General features: G+C 45.1%; 1 protein-coding gene across 3 annotated transcripts in view; it reads right to left on the reverse strand.

Moving 5' to 3' along the window:
- The window catches only part of KDM5B (lysine demethylase 5B), a 50,996-nt gene extending 36,509 nt beyond the window's left edge, over positions 1–14,487 (reverse strand). The window contains exons 1-2 of one of the 3 annotated variants that reach the window (XM_019750845.3): positions 14,108–14,487; positions 546–623 (exon numbers count right to left, since the gene is read on the reverse strand). In XM_019750845.3, the coding sequence (XP_019606404.3) occupies positions 546–623; positions 14,108–14,311 (282 nt within the window). In that variant the 5' untranslated portion in view covers positions 14,312–14,487. Of the gene's footprint in view, positions 1–545; positions 624–13,037; positions 13,369–14,107 lie in introns of those variants that run through there. The other 2 variants (XM_074317139.2, XM_019750846.3) reach the window with 2 other exon arrangements.
- Between the last annotated feature and the right edge of the window lie 16 nt (positions 14,488–14,503).

Raw genomic sequence — 14,503 nt, forward strand, 5'->3', positions numbered from 1 at the left:
CTTAGTGTAGAAAAACAAAATATGGCTTGGTCCAATATGAAAATCAGATTAGCAAATGTTGCCATAAATGAATGACGGCGATGCTGGCAGCACCCAAACCGCACTCCTGCACTTTAGGGGAGCAGCAGTGCAGGGAGTGCAGAGACACGCCCTGCAGCCTCACTCCTCCTTGGGAAACTAAAGCGTTATTAAATCTAAGTGAAGATACATCAACTTGGAAGAAAATTAGAGCTGAAGAATCTTTTCCTTTAGACGGATCTCACAGTACATCCCTTTCAGAACTCAAATTCTAGTGCTTGTCACCTAAATTTGGAAGGATTTGAATGAATGAATGAACGAATGAGCCAACAGTGAATGACAAAAATCAGCGTTTTTAATGAAACTGGGTTTGCTGCAAAGGCCTTCCTGCCATCTGTTTTACTGTGATTATCAATTATTGGCCATATCTTAGCTTTGCTAACACCCACCACTGGACTGGTGGCAGTGCCTCTTCACAGAAGGTCCCTCTGGGGTACAGGCAACCAGAACAGTAGTTAGGACATTACCTCCAATTCATTCAGCCTCTGGATACGTGGGGTAAAATGAAGTTTGTCAACGTCACATGCAAATGGTGGCTGCCAATCCTAGGGAAAAATCAAAGGCTTTTATCAGAAGAATTTATAATTCTGATATTTTAAAAACTTTTAAAATTAAAAACCTGGGTTACACAAATCATGTTATCTCTAACCAGTCAAACAAAATAGAACATAGGGTAGCAGTTCTCAACCTTTTCCCACCAGGACAGCAGAACATGTATGATTAGCCTTCCCCAGAGCCGCAACACGTCCTGCACACGACCCTCCTCACACCTTCCAGCTGAGCAGCGTCCCTGGGCCTCGACATCTCTGGTGAAGAATCACTGACTTAGGAGAGAGACTGACTCCTCTGGTCAACAGAAGTATCTCGGGCCAACCCGGTGGCTCAGGTGGTTGGAGCGCCCTGCTCCTAACGCCGAGATCACGGGTTCGATTCCCACATGGACACCAGTGAGCTGCGCCCTCTACAGCTAAGATTGTGAACAACAGCTCTCCCTGGAGCTGGGCTGCCGTGAGCAGCCAGAGGTTGGCCTAAGCAGCCTGCTGACCGGCGACCAACTGCCTCAGCGGGGGGAGCACAAGGCTCATAACACCAGCCTGGGCCAGGGAGCTGTGTCCTACACATCCAGACTGAGAAACAATGGCTGGACCGGAGTTGGCGGGGGAGGCGGAAGAAGGGGGACAAAAAAGAAGTCTCTCTCGTTACAAAACAGCTATAACAATGTCAAATTCTCTAGAAACTACACATATATGATTATTATGTAGATATGGTTATTATGGCATTACAACAACACTGAGTATTACACAGCACTTTAAAATGCTCGATTCACAGAAAGCTCATACCAACAAATAAGAAAAAGACTAATAATTTACAAAGGAATGAACAAATTCTATAAATAGCAGGAAAAAACAGCCAATCATAAAATTACTGGTGTCCAGCTTCAATCAAAATTTAAGAACAATAATATACAGATCCCCTTACTTGTACCTACCAGATTAGCAAAGCTTAGAAATACACATCTCACCAGCACTGCAATGTTAGGAGATGTGTACCCTGACAGTTAGAACAGCAGTTTTTGTTTGTTTGTTTGTTTGTTTGTTTTTTGAGGGCAATTAGAAAGCATATTTTTCAAAGTCCCGCTAACCCAGAAAATTCCTCTAGTTGGAATTTACTCTACAAATACTTATTACCACTCACATCACCAAGATACAGGCACAAGAAAATTCACTGCAGAACTGAACTTAATACCTATCAGTAGAGAATAAGCTAAATAAATGTTGATACATTTATAAATAACAAGAAAATGCTCTGCAGCTATAATAAACGAAAAAAGATCTAGATGTCCCAAATGGAGAGACAGACAAGACTGGATGAGTGAAAAAACTAAACACACAAAATCGTGTTAACAGTATTACAAATATGTAAATTTTATAGACATTCATAACAGAAAGGGGGAAAGAAGTTACTTTTATTTCAGATCTATGCTGTTGCAATTTATCACTATTGATTGCTTTTAGTTTAAAAGTAAAACAAGATTTTGTTTTAGTGACAGCAAGACCAAAGGAAAAAATGCCCAACTAGCAATGCCTGATAAAATATGTTCAAAAGTACATTACATTTTACCATAATTTTTAAAAAGGGAAACAGCAGATTACAAATTCGTACAAAGCTATTACTAACATCAAAAAGAGGGAAAAAAAATAACGGCAGCATTAACTGTTTAAGAAGGCAATTACAGATAAGGTCTTCAAGTGTTTACGCTGTCATATCACCTCTTCAACAAAGACTATGGCTAATGTTTAAATGTCAGTTAAAGACAGAGTATACTTTGCTAATAAATTTAAAAATACTACCTTACACTTCAGCCTGGGTCAAGGAGATGAAAGTCATTTATTTTTGTTTAGCTCCGTAACTAAAGATAAAGAAAGCAATGTTTAGTTGTACACCATCCAGTGCAATAGAAGGGAATCACACTGCTTCGCAATAACGCTGTGGCATATGCTAAAGAACACTCTGCTGCCCAGAGCTCTGCTCTCTAACACTTTACAAAGCTGTTGGCTTTCTGGAACGAACTGATCTGGGTTGAAGGTTAGACCAAAAACATATAGACAGCGTGTCAGAATATCCAAGTAAATGATCAAATACTGTCCAACTGGCCTGAAAATTTTACAAACTAAGACTTATGGGTAATGCATAATGGCAGTACCTGATTACTCAAATATGCCTGCTAAGCCCAAAATACAATGATATAGAATGAATTCCATCAAGTCTATACATTAAAGCCTTATGAATTACGAGCTATGTCTTTGTTTATATGCAACTAGGTATGTACACAGATGTGTGTCTCTCTTGGTTTTACATAATTTATGCTTATTTCAACATGAAGCTTTTTAAAATAAAACGAATCCTGAAAATGAAGCATCCTAAAAATGAAATGACAGACAGTACATGTCTGTCACTAAGAAGTTCACACAGTGGGTATAATACGTTTAAAAACTAAAGAAACTGTTTCAGAAGATTAGTCATTCATTAAAATCAGATCACTGAAAACTTTGCCTCTTCTGGTTATTATAAAGAATGAGAGAAAATGACATAAACGTCATTCGGTTGTCAGCTGTCAAGCTACACTCCAATGAAAGAATTACACATTATTTGCAACGCACACTGTCGTATTAGAACTAAGATGTCCTCGGCGAAGTCTGACCTCACGGGCAGTGATTTTACATGGGGACAGGGGGAGCCATTTAAAGAAGGGAAGAGATCCTAGCAAGGCCTCTTAAGAATTGAAAATTTTGAAACAGGAAAATAATTCTCAAATTAAGTAGCCAAATAAACAATGAAAATCTCCACTTAGAAACACTGTGATGGTTTTTGCTTTGATACTTTAAAGTATCCGAAAGGAATATTGTATAATGTAACCAAAACTTTTAGCCTCTGCTAATAGTCACTGAACAAGACCGGAAGCAGTTTCAGCGCTTGCTCCCCTGCAGGAATCTAACTGCTGCAAGTACATACTCCTTCAATCTGCCGACAAGCCATGTGATGATCAAACAGCTACACTGCCACAGGTTTTCCCACAAGGAAATCATTTAATAAGTAGTTTTGTTTTCTTTCACACCTAGGATCCCAGGGGGAAAAGACAATTTCTGGTAGAAAACTGAGGCTGTGAAGATTAAGAAAAGATTACGTACTTCAGAAAGGTTCCAGAAACGATGTTTGTCAGGTGAAGGGGTTTAGGCAAGAGGCTGGACTCCGCCCGCTCAAACTTCGCTCCGTGACACCCAAACCTGCCTGGACACCAAGGGCAGGGAAAGTGAAACATCCCACACCCTAACTTTAAGACCTCACTGGATCTATAAACACATGCTCTATCTCCTTCAGTACTTGCTAAACTGGTCACTCTCGGACATTCAAAATCAATGTCATGAAAGGGACAGTAGTGGCACTAAAAACCAGCCTGAACCTCGAAGATATTAAAAGCCTGCAAAATCTGTTTTGCTCGATGTTCCATCTACAGACACATTTGTAACTGTACTAAGAAAAAGAAACCAAACCAGTGAGCCACACACTTCACTAGGTGCAAATGTTTAACAGCTATTAGCCCTACAATTAAAATATGGTAACTGTAAGTCCAACATTAAAAGCAGAAATGGTTTTGGACCATGTATGATCCCTAACAACCTTATCTGAAGGAAAGCGCGGGCTTGACCCTGAACTCGGATTGCTTGAGGCTGCTCAGTTTCCCGCACGGCCAGGACCCTCATGTTTGTACTAGGGCAACCTGCACGTGGATTCCGTGCACGGCAGTTCTAACCTGCGTCAAGGCTCGGTCCCATTTGAAAGAAAAGGATGGACTAACACACAGGCATGCTCGGTTTAGGATGGCAGAAAAATATAAATGGATCTTACCTCCAGAGACCTCAACATAATGCATCCTGATACAAATATCTCAGACCATCCTGTGTTGTGGAGATACCTCTATCACCTGCCTTCCTACGTTCACGTTTACTGCCACATTTAATGATCGGTTTGAATTAAAAGATAACCCACTGTAACCTAAATCAAAGTATGAGGAATTTCAGGCTAATAAAACTGGTGTTCCCCTGAATGGCTGCCTGGTATCAATGGGACACAAACCGTAAAAATTCTGCTATTACCTGCTTTTCTAGGTCTTCTCTAAAGGGTTTCGCAGCTCTGTCTACAGTTGAAACAAGAAAACCATGACCATGAAGTCAAGTAAGTCTGAAACACTGACACTCACCAAACCTGCTTTCTCTCCTGCGCTTCCCAGCGCACTTCCTGCGCCTCCAACGGAAACGTGCTGTTTCTGCGGTTCTGTCTTGATCCCATTTCCTCCCTAAACCCAAGTGTTCCCAGGCATTCCAGGCAGCCCCTCCCCAAAACTCCACACCCCCATCCCTGATGGCTCCATCCCCGCTACTCACACTCACACCTACTCACACTCACACCTACTCACTCACGCCTACTCACACTCACGCCTACTCACACTCACACCGTACAGTCCAGCCGCAGGTCTCTCACACCAGTACACCAAGCGTCTTTAACTCAAAGCTGTTTAACTCATTTCTAAAACGCTAGAATATTAACAGAATGCCTGGCACTGACATATCAATAAATGTCTGAACTGAACCTACAACCAACCCCCAAGGACCCATATCATTTCTTCATTCACCAGAGCTGAGAAAAAAGGACTCCCTAGTTTCCTATAGCAGAGCGGAGAATTTCTATTAATTAGAAGTCAACAGGTAAGAGAATTCCTCATGTTAACAGCTGCCTAAACCTCATCAGGGAATAATCTACACCAGTAGTTTTCGAACCTAGCTGAGCCTTAGAATGACCGGGGACGTACTTAACATTCAAATACTTGGGCTCCCAGTGGTCAGTGCAAGTGATGAGCCAGGAGTTTCCATACAAATGAGCCAACCAACAGAGAGCATGAAATGGCTAAGCTCTCGTACACTGATAAACTAAAAGAATAAGGGTACAAGATTCATTTAAAATATTATAAACTTTTGGGGCGGCCGGTTATTAGCTCCGTTGGTTAGAGAACGGTGCTCTTAACACCAAGGTCACCAGTTCGATTCCCCCATGAGCTGCACCCGCCACAACTAGATTGAATCAACTACTTGACTTGGAGCTGATGGGTCCTGGGAAAACACAAATAAATGAAAGTTTAATATATACACACATCATAAACTTTATAGACAAACACTGTAAGAGACAAAAAGAAAACAGCATGTTGACATCACAGACGTGCACCTCACGATCTACATGGATCTCCCCGCAGAAGGAAACGAGGGAAAACTACTCTCCTCCCCCAAAAGCCTGTGCGGGAGCCGAGAGCAGCCGGGTAACTTCTGTGGTCTGTGAAGGGAGTCACTGCGTATTAGAAGGTAGAACACTACTTGGAAGTAAAAAGCCACGGTTTGGAATTCCTCAATCTGTCCTTCAAAAGCTGTCACCTTAGGTGAGTCACCTTAGATAACTCCTCTCAGCACAGTTTACCTGTAAAATTGTCCTACCTTAGCAACAAAAATGGAACACATATCAGAAGTCAAATGTTTTGATTCCTACTCTAGTATTCTTTCCATGAAATCTCTACACTCAAGTTTTCGTTTCTGTCTGGCTAACACCAACCTTCAAAACCAAATTGTCTTGGATCCTAAGCCAAATTCTAAATCCTGTCCCCCTCAAAGAGTCTTGATGAGCAGTTAGCTATTACATAAGAAAAAGATATACTTTACAAATGGAAGATAGGAAAAGCCACAAGGTTAGCAGTGGAAAAAAGAGGAGTTACAGAGGAACCCTGAAGAATGGGCTGCCGTCAAGCCCAACTTGCTAAACCCCACCCCCAGACTCGCCATAAATGCCTGATGCCAGACTCCCACTGGGCAAACTGGTGGCTGCTCTCGGTTTGTCCGAAATGCCTCATCATGTTGGATACGAGCCTTTCTGGGAGAAAAAGCGTGGAATACCTGGAATCTTACAAAAGGAAGGTTACAGTCCACAAATTCTCTTTATACATGTCTCTCTCTCACCTCCATCCCCTCGTCCCTTGACCCACAAATAAGAAGCGACCAGAGTACAACTCCTAAGCGGTCCCCCTCACCGATCTCTTCCCTCCAAGTGAGAGCTGCCCAGGATGACATGCTACCATCTGCTTCAATATTACCCAGCGATGCATTGGTCCAGCCACACAGAAAACTGGGAGGATCTTGCCTTAAAGACCTTGTATTTATGTGGTTTTAATAGGGATTTGATCTTTGTTTCTGGAGTTATGACTTAGAGCAAAACAGGAATGGGTTGGTGTCTGTCGCCTGGAGTATGTATGTATGCCTCACAGGAGTGTGTGCGTAATAAAAGCTCCAACCAAGTGTTCAAAACGCACTAGCTTTTAGTCCTTAGTTCGCTGAACGTTACAATTTGGTCAAGCCAGTGAAATGGCAAGAATTAATACAGGAATGCACAAAACTCTGCCTGCAGCCACAGAAAGAGAATAGCTGGGAAGAGAAATCTTAGCCCAGCTACATGCTCACAACTAAAATACTCAACATTTAAAGATTTAAAACTTGGTATATACACATTAGGGAGGGTGTTAATACATCTAGAAAGCAATACTGACTAAACTGCTTGACGCACGACAAAAACAAAACCACGCTGCACTGGAAATGCAGCATATATGGGTCCACCTAAAAGCTAACGTTATGAGGCCCAATAACAGAAGATCTATTTAAACAAAATATTTGCAAACCCAGGTTTGTATGATTACACAGGCGTTCTAATTAGCTTTCCTTTTCTAAAAGTTTATCTAATAGTAAAGAATGAAACATAACGTGGCTGTGTTCTGAGCATCAAGACAAACATGGCCCCTGCCACCTCTTCACTGCCCCCGCACACACACTTTACAAGTGAGATCACTGCAGAATATTAAAAACTCAGTCGACTATTTACTCTCCTGTCAGGCAAGAATTGGAATTATTTAAACTGCTGGGTGGGCAGACGCCCTCCAACTGCACGACCCCCACGGCATCACGGCCATCCCACACTGAGGGAAGAGAAAATCATCTTGAAAACTCTCAGCCCAAAGCTCACCAAATACACACTCCTGCCTGTGTACACACACTACACAAGATACACATGACACACGTGAACTTGAACATTTTCTGAAATAATTTATAACAGCTCTACCTAAAAAAAGTTTTGTTATCCCACTAATTTTTTTTAAATTCCAGATACAGAAACACTTCACCTAAACCAATAGAAGAATTACATTCTGTATATTCTAGTTTTGATGTTGGGTAGGTTTTGTTTTCAAACTTCACTTTTTTGAAATCCCTTCACTGCAGGGAAACATGAGGTACCAGTATTTGGCACTAACTTGTCTCGCTAAATCATAAATCAGTCCCCGGACTCTTCTAAGCAGTGAGCAAATAAGCTTTGGGATTTTAGATCCTTGCAAGCCATCAATTAATGAATCTGGACAGCAGCCCTGGGTCAGTGTCAGATCCCCTTAGAGCAGATGAGAAGGCATTCGTCAGAGAAAAATGACTTTATCCAAGGTCACAATGGAATTAGATTCCTGACACTACCCACTTATTTTTCAAAAATCTAGAAACACTGACTCCTCCTTTTACATTATAGAGGAACTGACTTTTGAAAAGTATTACTAATTCGTAAAACTCCACATACACTCTTGATAAAAGCTCATTTTTTTTATCCCTGCAAAACAGTCCTTAAATTTTACATCTGATGTAAAACATATTGCCGAGGGAAATGGAATCAACAAGTTTTAAAAAAAAACGATTCATTATGTGATACTCTGCCTGGTACTGTTTAACTAGTCTCCCATATGAAAAAGGAAGTTATTACTGGGGGGTCAGGGGGCTTAGATTGTAAAGGGTTACTGACAGAAAATATTTTTCAATGACCTGACTTTTAAATTGCTCATTTTGGACATCTGATACCATATAAATGTTAAGTAGCAACTCTGCTGAGACAGAAACTGCAGTCAAGGCTGCAAGTCAAAGCACCGTTCTTCACAGAAGTGAGCCTAACAGTCAGTCTGACCAACAGCTCATTAGGGCCTTTTCGTTCTCGTCTCCATGAAACTCCTTTCCAGAAATGGGCTTCATCCTGTTTCTTGGTGACTCCTGACTCCCAGCTCCGTGCTGCTGACAGGAAGTCTGGCAGATAGGAAACTGAACAACGAGCAGACGGGGAGTGAAGGATGCCCTCCATCCACCACCAAACTTGTGCCAAGAGTTGGTCTGAAGATGGTCACGTTTCTTTCTACACAGGTTCCAACAAATGCGCAACAAAGCCACTGTGCAACCTGGACAGTGTCTGCCACTCACTGAAGGCGGGGACCGCGTCCCTGAGTGCCCAAGGTCACTCACACCCCTAGGAAGACAAAAGCTAAGCTGTTCTCAACAAGGGACGGCCACACGTGCGCTCTCACCCCACGCTGTACCCTGCCTTCTGCTGTCTTACAGCCGGGAAAGTAGCTAAAGGGACTAGAGTCTTCATGCTCACGAATACGCCTAAACATTTCCATAATTAAAAAATTCAATTTACTCCGTGGAAGTGATGATTCTAGCAGAGGAAAGTAACTAGTCTTTACATCCAGGAGGAAACTTTAAATCACGATAAAACAAAACAGATGAACAGATGGGATGGCTCCAGGTTACGTCTAAAGGTGTACAGATGGTAGTGATGCTTTAAGAGGAATGGTCTACAATTAAAGATGTGAATGCTTCAAAAAACAAAAGGGACTTTACAAGAAGGCACTAAAGTCCAATTCTACATCTTTGTTCCAAATACCTTACAATAATGAAACAGAAAAGTCTCAGTGCCCTGGAAGCAGCTTTTCCTCATTAGTCAGGTTCATAAACTTGGAAGTATAAAAAAGTAAATTCACCATAGAATTCATCTAATAGTTAATGGCAGAAAAGGAACATTTTTGGAAGAATTTTGGGAGGTGTACAAAGGTAACATCTCATTTAACTTTTCTCTTTTAAATGCTTAAGAAATCTTCGTCGGGCTGCATACAATTGTCATGTCTAAATCAAGTTTCTCACAACTCAGATTTTAAAGTCCAGGTCTAAACGTCTCAAAGTAAATGGCAGTAAGCCCGTGGTAACACTTTCCCGAAGTATCTATCACTCCACCCAGCCAATCACCCCAAAGGGACCCCTGGTGACTTCTCTTCAAAAGACCCAAGCTCGCAGTGTTTCCCCGGAAACAACACCTAGCCAGACCATCGGCTCTAATGTGTCTTTTGGAGCAAAAAGGAATACAAGACCTGATCTTATATTATATAAGAACTCGGTCTTTATATTATATTAAAACAAGACCAAGTCTTACATTAATTTTTGCTCCAAAAGATGCATTAAAGCTGATGGTCCAGCTAGGTCTTATTTTTAGGGAAACACGGTAAAAGAAATTTCAGAAAGGAAAGTACAGCCAGCCCTTCAGTTTCCAACATTTATTCCATCTAATTAAAAAAAAATTTTTTTTGAGGTTGGCAATGATCTTCTGCACTTAAAACAAGTATATTAGCATAATCTCCGGAGACTATCAAATTCTCTTAGAAGGACAAAAAAACAAGAACCACACCACCAGCTCAACACAGACCAACTGAAAGGGCTGTGCAAGGAAGCAAGGTTTTTCTAGGTTCCTGGTTTTCACCCTACAGATGGCCTTTGCGAAGAGGTGCACAGCAGGCTTCGTGGGACATGGGTCCAGAGACCTAACCACATTTCATCTGGGGGCATGAGCTCTCTCTTTGTCCTTTTCTGTAGTCAAACCTTAGTGTGGTCCCACTGAGACAACAATGAGAAGCTATGCAAGTCTACAAAAAGATCCCATTTACAGCACATAAACCAGACTCTTTTTTTAACTGAATAGTTTACAATATTTTTTTTGCCTTTTTAAAAGAAAATTCTCACTGGCAGATTTTTGTCTGCCTATATTAAAGTATCCTAAACATCCTGGACTTTGTCATTGTCCCCAAATTAAACACATAATTTTACTACTAATCTATTAACCAGAAACACTCTGAGTCTGGGCCAACACATCATAAAATTAAGTACCTTAGAGACAAAGAATGAAATTGGGGATTAATAACTTTCTCTTATCAGTGTCTCTCAATAAATAACACAATAATCCAAACCCCAGCTTTAATACAGAACATTTATTAATACTTTTCAAAGGCAATTCTGTATTCATTTGCTCTTTAAAAAGGTTTAGGTTGCATGTTTAAAAACAAATACTACCATCACAGCGAGGGACATTTTTCCAGTAGGGGTGGGACATGACTCTCCAGCTGCCTCGTTTACCTGTAATATCACTCAATGTCTAGTCTGAAAGTCTATTAACTGTGTTGATTAGTTCACTAAGAGTACAACTTGATGGATATGTTTGTGGCTCCCAGGGTGACCAGTTTACCACTGGCAAAGTCAAGTTTAGCTAAATACCCATACAAAGACTACAACAAATGAAGTTGTTTTTGCTTTGTTTAAGGCAGATTCAAGCTAGAACTGTAGGACTTAATCCAGCCTCCTACCAACTGAGAAGAAAAAAGTTTTTCCTCTGAGCCGTATAGTCCTAAATCTGTCTTAAAAAGTAGTTACAAGTGCATGTGGGATTTCTTTTGTGGGTGATGAAAACGTTCTCACGCTGACTATGGTGATCCTTATACAACTCTGTGAAAATACTAAAAACTACTGAACTGCACACTTTAAACTGATAAATTGGACGGTATGTGAATTATAGCTCCATGAAGCTGCCATTTTTAAAGGTAATTATAAATTCTTCCTTCACTCAAGGATAAGCCTTTTCTCCAAATGTTAAGGGTTTAAGGTGGCCAAAGTATCACAACTAGAGAAAAGTTTCATGACAGACATCAAGGAAACTGGGAAAAGAGGTTAGGCCTTCGTCAATCCAACCTAAATGTCGGGACAATGACAGGCTGGAAAGAGAGGACACGCGCTCCGTCTCACTAACACCTCTATCGTACAAAGAAAGGATTAAGGTCTTACCTGTTCCTAAGGGTGAACTAATAGACTCACTCCAACATGCTGACTGTAAAACACTTAAGTTTTACACGAAGGGGTCAAACTAATGACCACAGGAGTTAAAGTTGAAAAAATTGTGTCATCTGGGGTTTGATTTAAATTTAAACCCCTGACTTTTGGACACTGCCAAAGAAATTTGTGGAATCTGCCTACTTATGGCCAAATGTTAGATGTTTGAGGACAACAAAGAAAGTTATTAAAGCCATCAACTCACACCCACAGACATAATTGATTACAAATTACTATGAATAAAGTTAGAGATTCAAATTAAAAAAAATAAAAGAAAATAAAGCCATCAACTATATTCTATTCAAACTTGGGAGACTCAAAAAAGTATTTACAAAGCAGCCAACTATTTTCTGCCAAATAGTTATACCCCTAAAATTAATCATCTCCAACTATCACAAAATGACATGGAAAATGTAATTTGTCCTTAAAAAGACATATTTAAGTACATCAAGGAGGAAATGACAAATTTGCATTTTAAAGTCACAAAACCAGAAGTCAGATTAATTGAAAATTAAAAGAAACAAGAAACAAGCTTGGCTATCCTACATACTTGATGTAATTTGAAACAAGTTTGTTTTCCTCTTTAAACTTTTAACTCAGGATTTGAGAACAGTCTTCTTGATGTATTACCTTTTATCACATTTATCTCAGCATACTTTCAAACTTCTGTGAACCCCAAGTTTTCAAAAGTCCAGCAGTTTAGGGCCCTCAGTGAGAAAGCAGCTGTAAGCACCATTCGATACAATGAACAAAAGGAACAGGACATGCTTCGTAATTGTTCCCCTGAAGCTCCTGACAACAAGATACCCACAGACCCGGCCCCTATTTGAATACAGCCAATTGTATTCCGAAAACTTAGTGAGCAAAAGTCATCTGGAAACACAGGCGCGATGTAGCTATTGCCACAGAAAAAGGTTTCATACCTTGTTGTTGTTGCTTTATCTCAACTGTATGAAACCACTTGTCACAGTTCACTTCCTAAAACAAAACAGTTTCCATTGCAAAGACTGTTTACATGTCCTGAGAAGCTTTTGTTCCACGCAGACCCTCCGTGGAGCGACACCACCTCTGGCACGCTGTCACCTTCGCGGTCCCATCAACAACAAACAGTCCCCAACTCGCTCCATGTGGCACTCGGGCGCGTTAAACAAAGGCGGCCTCCAGACGGGGCCTGGGCGCGCGTGCGGATCGCGGGGCCCGGTACCCCCTTCTCAGGCTCGGGGGGCACGACCCTCCGTTCAAAATGGTGGCCGTCGTGTCGCCGGGCGTTCAGCCCACGACACCCTGCGAGGCTCAGCGTCAGCATCTCGGCCGCAGGAGGAAAGGGGCGGCCAGGCCCGAGCGGAGCAACGTTACCTTTTTGGGAAAAGCGCCTATGAAAGGCCCAGGGAAGAAAGGAAGCAGGAGGCTCCCCGGTCCTGCTCCGCCGCGACGGGGGCCCCCGCGCAGGGCCCCCGCTCCGCACACGCTGTCACCGCCGCCCCGCTCAGGTGCCCCATTTCTGGACAGACCCCCCGACGCCGACACTGCTCACGGCCCCTCCCGAAGCCGCCGGGAAGCCCCCCGCTCAGCGTCCGGAACGAGCCGCAGCCGGCGCGGGAGTCGCCCATTTTCTCGGCGCCCGCGCCACCGCCGGGGATCCCGGCACGTACTCCGCCTGGGTTTGCAAACTCGTCCGGGAAACCCGAGGCCAGGCGTCGGCGTCTCGGCCGCGGGCGCAGGGCCCGAGCTCTCCCCGCACCGCGGCGCGGTCACGTCACGGCCCCGCGACTCGGAATGTCACCGCCGAGAGCCAGCTCGGGGGGGGGGCAGGAGGGGCGGCCGGTCCCGGGGGGGCGGGGGCGGGGGCCGCGCGACGCGTCCCCGCGGGACGGCGGTTAAACCCCCTTCCAACGGCCCGAGCCGTCCAACCGCCGTGCAGGCCGCGCGGGCGCGTCCGGCTCGGGGAGGGCCTCCGCCCGCGGCCGGCGCTGCCGTTGGGGACCCTGCCCGAGCCCCGGGGGCGGCGGCGACCGCCGCTCAGCTCGCGGGGAGGGGGCCCGGCGCTCGGCCCTCGGCGCTGCTCCCGTCGGTCGGCGCCCCCGCCCGCCCGCCCGCCCGCCCCCGGGCCCGTGGGCCCGCCCGCCCCGGCCGCTCACCTCGGCCCCGGCCGCTCACCTCGGCCCCCGCCCCGGCCCGCAGGGCGCCGGCCCAGGTGAGGGCCGCTCGGGCCGCCGCCGCCGTCACACAAAGGACCCGGCGCCGCCGCCATATTGAAACTTTGCTGCGCGCACAACTCCGGCGCCCGCGCCCCCTCCCGGCCCGCAGCGCCCGCGCCCCCGGCCCCCAGGTCCCCGCCGCCAGCCCCGATCCCTCGGGCCCCGCGGCCCCGGCCCCGGCCCTTCCCGGCGGCCCGACCCCGGCCCGGCCCGGCCCGCCTGACTCACCGGCGGCGGCCGCACCTTACAGATGCCCGTCTGTTCGGCGATGGGCCGGATCTTGTGGATGAAGGCGAACGGGTCGGCGAACTCCTCCCAGCTGGGCTCGAACACCGGGCACTCGGGCGGCGGCAGGAACTCGCCCAGCGGGCCGGGGCCCCCGAGGGGCGGCGCGGGGCGCGGGCCAGGGGGCGGCGCGGCGGCCGGCTCCATCGCCGCGGTCCGGCGGGGACGAGGACGGGGCTCCGGGCTGCGGCTCGGCGACAGCGGCGCCGGGCTCCTCAGCCTTCCTCGGGCGCCTGAGCCTTCCTCCTCCTCCTCCTCCGCCGACGACGACGGCGTCTGCGCCAGCCACGCCGTGCGCCTCCGCCGCCGCGGCGAGGAAAAGGAGTCCCGCCCCGCCCC

The sequence above is a fragment of the Rhinolophus sinicus genome, chromosome 6 (genome assembly GCF_057876585.1).
Source record: "Rhinolophus sinicus isolate RSI-liver-muscle chromosome 6, RSI-T2T, whole genome shotgun sequence".
Lineage (NCBI taxonomy): Eukaryota > Metazoa > Chordata > Mammalia > Chiroptera > Rhinolophidae > Rhinolophus > Rhinolophus sinicus.